Below are 11707 nucleotides of genomic sequence, written 5' to 3'. Positions count from 1 at the left end.
ACATATACATATGTATGTATATGTATACATATACATATGTATGTATATATGTATACATATACATATGTATGTATATATGTATATGTATATGTATATATACGTATATGTATGTATATGTATATATACGTATATATGTATATGTATATATATGTGTATATATATGTATGTATGTGTATATATATGTTTATAGTTTGCGCTGGGATACCAAACAAGTGCAAATTATAAAGAAGACAATATGATCTTATAATTAATGTAAATAGCAACTGTATACCTATAGATATGTACATAAAATAACAAATCTACCAAAATTAGAACTAGAGAAGCAATGGATTAGAAGATAGGCTAAACAGTTGAACTAAAATTCACATTAATAACTAATAAAGGGGTTGAACTACCCTCTTCCCTTAACTGTCTGAACAAAAATGACTTTAACTGTATTTTAAAGCTTACTTTGTTGCTTATGGCTAACCTTGACATATTTTAAGAGGTCAATAGGTCACATTCTGTTTCCTATTTTTATGCTCATATGGCTGAGGGTATTTTAGCATTGTGTTATATTTACAGATTACGGAGTTAGACACACAGTATTATACAAAAGTCTTCAGCACCTCCATGTTTCCGTGTAAAGCTGGTTTTGGATCCATCCACGCACACATACACATGCATGCACTCAGTGTGTCAGCAAAAGAGTTAATGAGTATTTTTCATGTTGTGTATTTTATATTCTAAAAGGTGCAACATTAAAGAAACTGACAGACTTTTCCACGTTAATTAAAAACAAATTACTCTGCATAATGATGCATTTGTAAAGATGTTTGCAGTGTGAATTAATGAACTGAAGGCCATGTCACACCTTGACGATTTAGCCAATGTATGAAAAATGCTCAGAATACGCTGAATATGTTGAATACATTAGTGCAGCGGCCACATCGTAACGATTTAGCCCGAGTATGCGAACAGCCCCGTTTCCACACTGTTTCCACGGTGTTGTCTTTTCTTCATGAATGTTGTAATCATGAATGTTCATGAATGCTCTAATGTTCAAGTTAATGGTCTGTTTTCCATCAGCAGTGTGTGTGAACTGACAGTAAAATGCCGTGTTTAAGTGAACGTTTTCTGTGGCTGTTTATTGGAAATAGTATGAGGCAGTAAGGTTTTCATTGCTCTTATTTCTGCCCCAAGTAAATATTTTTAACTTTAAAGCTCATGTTGTTGTCGCCACCAATCAATAGAGGAGGGTGAAAGCTCGGTGCTCGCTCCTGGCTGTCCGTCAGTCAGTCTCAGGGTGGGATGTCTCAAAGTAGTGGACGGATTTTCAAATTAAATTTTGTTTCAAGGTGGTCCTTTGGTCAGGCTGGAGATTAAATTATGATGGTGATCCAGATTTGTACCAAAGTCAAACCATTACTCTTCATTTTAGTTTAGTCAAATTATAACACTTTGTGATATTTCTTTAGCATGCTCCCCTTATGACATCTCAAAGATCTACCAGTCTATTTCCCAGAGGTTTTTGCACCAGTCAATAAATAGGGTTGTAAGTAAGTAATGTTTATTTATATAGCACCTTCCACAGACAAGGGAAGTCACAAGGTGCTTCATTAAAGGCACAAACAGATAAAAATTCTGAGAAAAATACAATGTACATCACAATCTGACCACATCCACCCTAACTTGGTAATCCTATACTTATTTATATCTGTTTATGTGTATTTTTTTCTGTGTAGGCTCTCAGTTGTCCAGGTGGTTTCCATAGTAGAGAAGCTTGAGTCTTCGACTGGACTGGGTTGCTTGACGCGAGGACGTTTCGCTTCAAATCGCAGAAGCTTCCTCAGCTAAAGTCAGACTTCCAGAGCAAGAATTTTAGCTGAGGAAGCTTCTGCGATTTGAAGCGAAACGTCCTCGCGTCAAGCAACCCAGTCCAGTCGAAGATTCAAGCTTCTCTACTACTGTTTATGTGTAGTAATCATTTCTACACTTAGTCATAAAACACAGTAATTTGCAGTTGTTAAAGAAAAAGAGAATATTATGCTGTATTGCTGGTTGACATTTTTTTTTCTCAGTGAGCTGTCACATGATTTATTATGGTGTGTAAATGATTAACGTCATTATCACTTACACAACCTCCCAGGAGAAAGTTTGTGTGGCTACTTGAAAAACCCAAGCTCCTTTAACATGGTGTCTAATTTTATGAAACGTTTCTTTTCTTTTCTTTTTTTTTGTCTACTGATAGTAGACCTGCACTGAGTAGCTGAACATGAGTTATCGCATCATTTAATTTGAATTCTGTATTGTCTCCTGCAGTCTGGCGAGACTGCGCTTCATGTGGCAGCTCGCTACGGCAACGTGGATGTTGTGACCTACCTCTGCAGCACCCGGGCCAACCCAGACCTGGCTGACAGGGTGAGCACGTACTCAGAGGCTACAGTCTAATCTTGTATTGTTAGAGAGGATTCCAGAAATCCCGGGTTCATATTCCTGTGTTTATAACTTTAAGGAGCAGGAGACCCCACTGCACTGCGCAGCATGGCACGGCTACTCAGCAGTGGCCCGTGCTCTGTGCCAGGCGGGCTGCCAGGTGGACGCTCGGAACCGTGAGGGGGAGAGTCCGCTGCTGACGGCTTCTGCTCGTGGCTTCGTAGACATTATGGAGTGTCTGGTGGAGCATAAAGCTGACCTGGAAGCTACAGATAAGGTGAGGAAAGTTATCACATCTGAAAGTGAAAGCAAAGAAAAACGCTTAAAACGGCAGCGTGTTTCAGACACTCCTTCCAGAAATTTGAGCTCAGAATAGTTAAAGCAACTGTAACCAAGCAGGACTTATTGTGGCTTTGTAGTTTTTGAAATTCTGTTTTCTGGAAATCTTCAGTTATTTCCAAATTTATTAAGAAACTAAACTCTTAAAAAGATTATGAAGCACTTTCTTCTTCTTCTTTCTCAAACTCACAAGCTATAATCAGACTGCATTTATAGAACACTTTTCCATCTAATGCAGACACTCAAAGCATTTTACAGTGACATTTCACATTCACACACACACACACACACACTGATATCAGGTTACTGCCAGGCAAAGTGCTCAACTGCACACCAGCAGCAACTTGGGGATTAAGGACCTTGCTTAAGGGACCTTGATGATTTTCCTCTCTGACAAGGAATCAATCCGAGGATGCTCTGGTGACAAACCCACCTGTCTAACCTCTAGAGCATCACCTCCCCATAACTGGAGAATCTGTTTCAGTGTACAGATGTGTTTCAGCAGGCATAGATTAAATGGTCTCAGCATACAGCCAATACAGCTCAGACAAATTCTATTAATTTGTTTTGTGTTAGTTGTTGCTGAAGTTGTTTAAAGAAAAGTCACAACAAATGAAATGGCCTTAGTAATGAGAAAGTGTCTGTTCGATCCTTTGCATCCTCCTGAATCTCTCAGCATCACAATTCTGATAGAACGCTTGTATTTCTACATCCACTGCTGCAGTTTCATAACAGACACACACAGGTGTTGAAAAGGCTACGCCCTCAAACAAAAAGCAGTCCCACTCAGGATTTTTACTGTGTGTGTTTGTGCACCTCCAGGACGGTCACACAGCCCTCCACCTGGCAGTACGGAGGTGTCAGGTGGAAGTCGTTCGCTGCCTCCTCAAGCACCACTGCCACGTGGATCATCAGGATCGGCATGGCAACACACCGCTGCACATTGCCTGTAAGGACGGCAACTTACCCATTGTTACAGCAATCTGCAGTGCCAAAGCCAACCTAGACCTCCCCAATAAGGTGAGGGCAACGTCTACCCACCAACCAGAGCACTCTTCCAAGTAATGAATTCACAGCAGGCTAAAATATTAGTAACTTTCTTAATGGGCAAGAAAATAGTCTACTACCAGCTGCATGTTGCAGTTTTAGTCTAGTAGATTAAGTCAAAATATTGGCTGTACTATCCTTAGTACTTTGTGCAGTGTGCCATTATCATAAAGTAAATTTAATTTTCAAGTTAAGCAGATAACATGTTTGTTCTTCCAGTGGTCGCTGCCTTTTTCTTTGGTAATAGACAGACACCCTCTCTACTTTTAAGATTAGGCTTAAAACTTTCCTTTTTGCTAAAGCTTATAGTTAGGGCTGGATCAGGTGACCCTGAACCATCCCTTAGTTATGCTGCTATAGACGTAGACTGCTGGGGGGTTCCCACAATGCACTGTTTCTTTCTCTTTTGCTCTGTATGCACCACTCTGCATTTAATCATTAGTGATTGATCTCTGCTCCCCTCCACAGCATGTCTTTTTCCTGGTTCTCTCCCTCAGCCCCAACCAGTCCCAGCAGAAGACTGCCCCTCCCTGAGCCTGGTTCTGCTGGAGGTTTCTTCCTGTTAAAAGGGAGTTTTTCCTTCCCACTGTAGCCAAGTGCTTGCTCACAGGGGGTCGTTTTGACCGTTGGGGTTTTACATAATTATTGTATGGCCTTGCCTTGCAGTATAAGGCGCCTTGGGGCAACTGTTTGTTGTGATTTGGCGCTATATAAAAAAAAAAATTGATTGATTGAATTGATTGATAATAAAGAATATTACCAACACCTCAGATTAATTACGGATGCCACAATATTACAAGCGGGGCGCTGCGCAGAGGCGCGAGGCTCGCTCTATGGTCGACGAAGGCACAAACCGGAAATTACACAAAAAGTCTCCGCAGTGGGGAAAAAGCTACAAACCGTTGTCGTAAAAAGCCACAAACCGATGGTAAACGAACATAGACATTATAAAGAGTAGACGCCGCATTGGTTACTGAGGTGCAAGAAATGCGGCCGCCATCTTAGAGCAGTCAACGTAGTGATTCTATCACAAGGCACAGTGAAGGTTTGATTTTATAATATTATTTTCTTTTTTTAATCTTTCTAACATAATATGTGTGAAATACTAAGTGTTCCATCACTGTTGGATGGCACTGTATCCTAAGCTTATGATGAGTGCAAAATGAGTGTGATATTATTACTGTTTTGTTTAAGAATGTTTAATTTTCACTATTGCTGCACTTTGTGTGAAATCATAGTCATATCTTATATCATATTGATGTGACAATATTGCAATATAATAATTTGGCAAAAAAACAAAGCTGAAAGGTAAATAAATAAATAAAAGGCATTTACTCCAAAAAAAGTCTGAAGGACCTAAATAACATGGTGAGATGCTGAAGAGCTTCGCTCGTCATGTCCGCGGCATATACATATTATGTACTGTATATGTATAAGACAGGCAGCCATTTTGGGGAAAAAACCTATTTACACTAATACAATTAAGACATTTGTTCTCTATTCTTATCAAAAGTGACAGACAAAAATAAACAATTTGACAACAATATCAGCACTATGGCTTCAGGACTGCCAAAGTTACATCATTTTACAGAATAATGGCAGCCATCTTGAAAATGGCACATTCAGACCTTTAATGTCAAGTATTGTTTATAAAATCCATTTTACATTAACATATATATGAAATGACATTTTCATGCAACTAAAACATAACTTGGTCTAAATCTTTGAAAACATTTAAGTTTTCAGGCAGTTATTTTGAAAAATGTCCTTTTTGATAGGCTTATGCCTGGTTCACAGGCAGGATTTTAAAATTATCTATAGGTTTCCAAAACTTGAGAGACCACACGTGGAGATAAAAGAAATCATAGATCTGACAGGTTTGGTCATACATTGTGTGGTGTGCAGCCACACGGTAACAACAACACCACCACACTCGAACATTCCCAGGTCAGACAGGAAATCTTGCAAAATCTCTCGAGATTAAACGTGACTTCAGAGTAAACAAACGGAGGTACTTTGTGGACTATTTACAACAAAGGGAAAAAAAACACAAACAGAAAAAGAAAAAGCGTTCTTTAAAGGAGTGGAGACAGCGCGACAACCGGACGTCTGGTAAATCAGAGAACAGCTGTTTTGATTTTATTTTCCACTCCGTGCGTCCGTCACCTCGCTTTCTGATTGGCTGCACATCACATTCAGCAGACTGTGTGCTCGTTTGTGGTCAGAGGACACAACACATGCTGTGATATCGGGCCAAGACAATCCAACATGTTGAATATCCCCGATTTGCAATCAGAGCGCCCCTGATGTCCTTCCGAGCAGATCAGAGCGCTCTTAACACACCACACACGGCAGGAATATCTGATAAAATTATCTTTAGCGTCATCACGATTGTCGGGGCAGCCTTAAGATTGTCGGAAGGGAAGATTGGGTCCAATATCGGCCTAATTATCTTGCCGTGTGAACCAGGCTTTAGAGTGCTTGGATCACATTTTTCATCATCGTATTGGAAAGAACATCCAAAAATCTGCTAGGAACCAGATTTTTGTGATTTGTTCCAAAGTACACAATTTTTTCCAACTCTATTGGACTATTTAAAGAAAAGAAAAAGCAAATTAAAAAAATTACTATTGAACAAATATTGGTGATGCACTGATATTAATGATTATTTGAAAAACAATGCATATTGTGGTTTTAAATGTTGTAGTAGTGACATTTCTTAATTAATTCAAGAGTGGATTTTATTTCTAGAAATCTAGAAATCTGGCCAATTTTATTAAACCCTCCAAACCGTGACTATCCAGGGTTGGGACCAGGAAGCAGAGTTGTAGTCTTACACACCTCTCTGCAGCTTCTCTCCCCCTGCCATCCCCCCAATACCCCATCCCCGTAGAGACGGTGCCTGCTCCCAGACCACCAACAACCAGTAAAAATCTATGTAAGCATAAAAATTCAAAAAGAAAAAATATAGCACCTTCAACTGCACCACAGACTAAAACAGTTAAATGTGGTTTATTAAACATTAGGTCTCTCTCTTCTAAGTCCCTGTTAGTAAATGATATAATAATTGATCAACATATTGATTTATTCTGCCTTACAGAAACCTGGTTACAGCAGGATGAATATGTTAGTTTAAATGAGTCAGCACCCCCGAGTCACACTAACTGTCAGAATGCTCGTAGCACGGGCTGAGGGGGAGGATTAGCAGCAATCTTCCACTCCAGCTTATTAATTAATCAGAAACCCAGACAGAGCTTTAATTCATTTGAAAGCTTGACTCTTACTCTGGTCCATCCAAATTGGAAGTCCCAAAAACCAGTTTTATTTGTTGCTATCTATTGTCCACCTGGTCGTTACTGTGAGTTTCTCTGTGAATTTTCAGACCTTTTGTCTGACTTATTGCTTAGCTCAGATAAGATGATTATAGTGGACGATTTTAACATCCACATAGATGCTGAGAATGACAGCCTCAACACTGCATTTAATCTATTATTAGACTCAATTGGCTTTACTCAAAATGTAAATGAGTCCACCCACCACTTTAATCATACTTTAGATCTTGTTTTGACTTATGGTATGGAAATTGAAGACTTAACAGTATTCCCTGAAAACCCCCTTCTGTCTGATCATTTCTTAATAACATTTACATTTACTTTAATGGACTACCCAGCAGTGGGGAATAAGTTTCATTACAGTAGAAGTCTTTCGGAAAGCGCTGTAAGTAGGTTTAAGGATATGACTCCTTCTTTGTTATGTTCTCCAATGCCATATACCAACACAGTGCAGAGTAGCTACCTAAACTCTGTGAGTGAGATAGATTATCTCGTCAATAGTTTTACATCCTTATTGAGCACAACTTTGGATGCTGTAGCTCCTCTGAAAAAGAGAGCCTTTAATCAGAAGTGCCTGACTCCGTGGTATAACTCACAAACTCGCAGCTTAAAGCAGATAACCTGTAAGTTGGAGAGGAAATGGCGTCTCACTAATTTAGAAGATCTTCACTTAGCCTGGGAAAAGAGTCTGTTGCTCTATAAAAAAGCCCTCCGTAAAGCTAGGACATTTTACTACTCATCACTAATTGAAGAAAATAAGAATAACCCCAGGTTTCTTTTCAGCACTGTAGCCAGGCTGACAAAGAGTCAGAGCTCTATTGAGCCGAGTATTCCTTTAACTTTAACTAGTAATAACTTCATGACTTTCTTTGCTAATAAAATTTTAACTATTAGAGAAAAAATTACTCATAACCATCCCAAAGACATATCGTTATCTTTGGCTGCTTTCAGTAATGCTGGTATTTGGTTAGACTCTTTCTCTCCGATTGTTCTGTCTGAGTTATTTTCATTAGTTACTTCCTCCAAACCATCAACATGTCTGTTAGACCCCATTCCTACCAGACTGCTCAAGGAAGCCCTACCATTAATTAATGCTTCGATCTTAAATATGATCAATCTATCTTTATTAGTTGGCTATGTACCACAGGCTTTTAAGGTGGCAGTAATTAAACCATTACTTAAAAAGCCATCGCTTGATCCAGCTAATTATAGGCCAATCTCCAACCTTCCTTTTCTCTCAAAAATTCTTGAAAGGGTAGTTGTAAAACAGCTAACTGATCATCTGCAGAGGAATGGTCTATTTGAAGAGTTTCAGTCAGGTTTCAGAATTCATCATAGTACAGAAACAGCATTAGTGAAGGTTACAAATGATCTTCTTATGGCCTCAGACAGTGGACTCATCTCTGTGCTTGTCCTGTTAGACCTCAGTGCTGCTTTTGATACTGTTGACCATAAAATTTTATTAGAGATTAGAGCATGCCATAGGTATTAAAGGCACTGCGCTGCGGTGGTTTGAATCATATTTATCTAATCGATTACAATTTGTTCATATAAATGGGGAGTCTTCTTCACAGACTAAGGTTAATTATGGAGTTCCACAAGGTTCTGTGCTAGGACCAATTTTATTCACTTTATACATGCTTCCCTTAGGCAGTATTATTAGAAAGCATTGCTTAAATTTTCATTGTTACGCAGATGATACCCAGCTTTATCTATCTATGAAGCCAGAGGACACACACCAATTAGTTAAACTGCAGGAATGTCTTACAGACATAAAGACATGGATGACCTCTAATTTCCTGCTTTTAAATTCAGATAAAACTGAAGTTATTGTACTTGGCCCCACAAATCTTAGAAACATGGTGTCTAACCAGATCCTTACTCTGGATGGCATTACCCTGACCTCTAGTAATACTGTGAGAAATCTTTGAGTCATTTTTGATCAGGATATGTCCTTCAATGTGCATATTAAGCACATATGTAGGACTGCTTTTTTTACATTTGCGCAATATCTCTAAAATTAGAAAGGTCTTGTCTCAGAGTGATGCTGAAAAACTAATTCATGCATTTATTTCCTCTAGGCTGGACTAGTGTAATTCATTATTATCAGGTTGTCCTAAAAGTTCCCTGAAAAGCCTTCAGTTAATTCAAAATGCTGCAGCTAGAGTACTGACGGGGACTAGAAAGAGAGAGCATATTTCACCCATGTTGGCTTCTCTTCATTGGCTTCCTGTTAATTCTAGAATAGAATTTAAAATTCTTCTTCTTACTTATAAGGTTTTGAATAATCAGGTCCTATCTTATCTTAGGGACCTCTTAGTACCATGTCACCCCAATAGAGCGCTTCGCTCTCAGACTGCAGGCTTACTTGTAGTTCCTAGGGTTTTTAAGAGTAGAATGGGAGGCAGAGCCTTCAGCTTTCAGGCTCCTCTCCTGTGAAACCAGCTCCCAGTTCGGATCAGGGAGACAGACACCCTCTCTGCTTTTAAGATTAGGCTTAAAACTTTCTTTTTTGCTAAAGCTTATAGTTAGGGCTGCATCAGGTATCCCTGAACCATCTCTTAGTTATGCTGCTATAGACTTAGACTGCTGGGGGGTTCCCATGATGCACTGAGTGTTTCTTTCTCTTTTTGCTCTGTATGCACCACTCTGCATTTAATCATTAGTGATTGATCTCTGCTCCCTTCCACAGCATGTCTTTTTCCTGAGTCTCTCCCCTCAGCCCCAACCAGTCCCAGCAGAAGACTGCCCCTCCCTGAGCCTGGTTCTGCTGGAGGTTTCTTCCTGTTAAAAGGGAGTTTTTCCTTCCCACTGTCGCCAAGTGCTTGCTCATAGGGGGTCGTTTTGACCGTTGGGGTTTTTCTGTAATTATTGTTTGGCTTTTGCCTTACAATATAAAGCGCCTTGGAGCAACTGTTGTTGTGATTTGGTGCTATATAAATAAAATTGATTTGATTTGATTTCAAGCTTCCCGGGTATTTTATCTTAATATCAAATGTCAGTCTTTCTAAACTTGAAAATCAAACAGTGTATTATTTGTAATCTTTATTTTGTTGATTCATTCTTTTCAGGGGAGGGCTTCTGCATATATTTTGACTGAAAAGATTTCTTGTTTTACCCGTCTGCTAGGCATGACTTCCCACATGTTCTGTCTTTGGTGATTTCACATTCTATTTATGCATTCTGAGATGGGATTGCTTTTGTCAGACACTGGAAGCCCCCTCAGGTCCTTGGCAAACAGCGAGAGTTTTTTCCCCCAGAGTAGTGATGTGTATCAGGCTCTAACAGCAGTGCCGGAGATACTTTATTTATTGTTTTTAGTTCAAACATCGCATGATGCTGACTGTGCTTGGATTTGTCTTTGCTGTCAGCGATATACACTGGATAGAAAATCTGCTGGAATTGAAATTGTCTGCTCTCCTGTTCACAGCATTAAAGGATGATGTGGATGCATCTTTGTTTCTCTGAATTACAGTCATTTACTGAAACATTTTTAAAGGGTGCTTATTTTCTAGCGTTGGTTGAATGTGGGTCTTGATATGTGGCAGACACTTCTGTTATTTTGTGGCAGATAATACAATAAGTGTAGTTCTCAAAAAATATATTTTTTGACATATAGTCACAATTGTCTTTATGGATCAGATGGTGGAAGTTGAAGGAGGAACGCTGTCATAAGAAATTCAGGGAGGAGACAAGACAAGCGTTGGTTGGTTTTGACAAGATGCTGGACAACTGGATAACTACTGCAGAACTGAGTGCTCCCGCTTAGTCGGTATGAGGTGCATATGAAGCAAGAGGAAACATGCATTTTTTTGTGTGGATTTATACCATACTGACCAATCAAAAAAATGCCTTTATTGGGCCAATTCAGAAGAGGAAATGTGAAGTTTAATTATATGCCCAGTTCTAATTTCTGCATCATCAGGGCACACAGCAGATTTATTGATGTGGCTGTCGATGAAATCAATGCTGAAAAGCTGCACTCTGCACCTGAGCTCGACTGATACAGATTTTTTTGGGAGGCCGATACAATACCGATATTGGGGAGTAAGAAAAATTATAATACCAATCTATCTGCTGATATATACATAAAAATGGCAATGATTCCTAACATTTCATTGTTAAACCTTTTTGATAAAGAAATTTAATTGAGGCTTGATGTTATACTGTTTAATCATGAACTTTATTATAAACCAACCAACATACGTCATGCTGCTTTCACTTAGATTGGCAGTCACTGTGTCGCATTGCTTAGCATTTGCGTAAAATAGACTTCTATTTTGGCCCCGCCTAGCTGGCAGCATAGCTCTGATTAAAAATGAATGGCAGCTGGTCACTTTGCCTCTGTCATTTGTAGCAAAGGGCTTGTAGCTTGTCTTTTGACCAAGGGGTGATGGGAATCCCAGTGATGCTTGACAGCATTGTAACCAGTACCATCAGTGAGCCCACTGTTGGACAAACTATGTAATGGCACCATTTCCAACAGACAAAGTGTTTTTCTGCATTGTTGGTTTGGTAAAAAAATTTTTTCTTATGAACAAAACAACACAGATACTGGTACGTTCAAGAAAGGC

General features: G+C 39.2%; 1 protein-coding gene across 2 annotated transcripts in view; it reads left to right on the top strand.

The window, feature by feature from the left end:
* The window catches only part of dapk1 (death-associated protein kinase 1), a 215423-nt gene that overhangs the window by 175960 nt on the left and 27756 nt on the right, over positions 1–11707 (top strand). For both annotated transcript variants that reach the window (XM_034170809.1, XM_034170810.1), the window contains exons 15-17: positions 2302–2400; positions 2495–2692; positions 3577–3774. In XM_034170809.1, coding sequence (XP_034026700.1) covers positions 2302–2400; positions 2495–2692; positions 3577–3774 — 495 coding nt within the window. The remainder of the gene's footprint in view (positions 1–2301; positions 2401–2494; positions 2693–3576; positions 3775–11707) is intronic.

This window comes from Thalassophryne amazonica, chromosome 5 (assembly GCF_902500255.1).
Source record: "Thalassophryne amazonica chromosome 5, fThaAma1.1, whole genome shotgun sequence".
Lineage (NCBI taxonomy): Eukaryota > Metazoa > Chordata > Actinopteri > Batrachoidiformes > Batrachoididae > Thalassophryne > Thalassophryne amazonica.
This window is presented reverse-complemented; position numbering and strand designations above follow the sequence as displayed.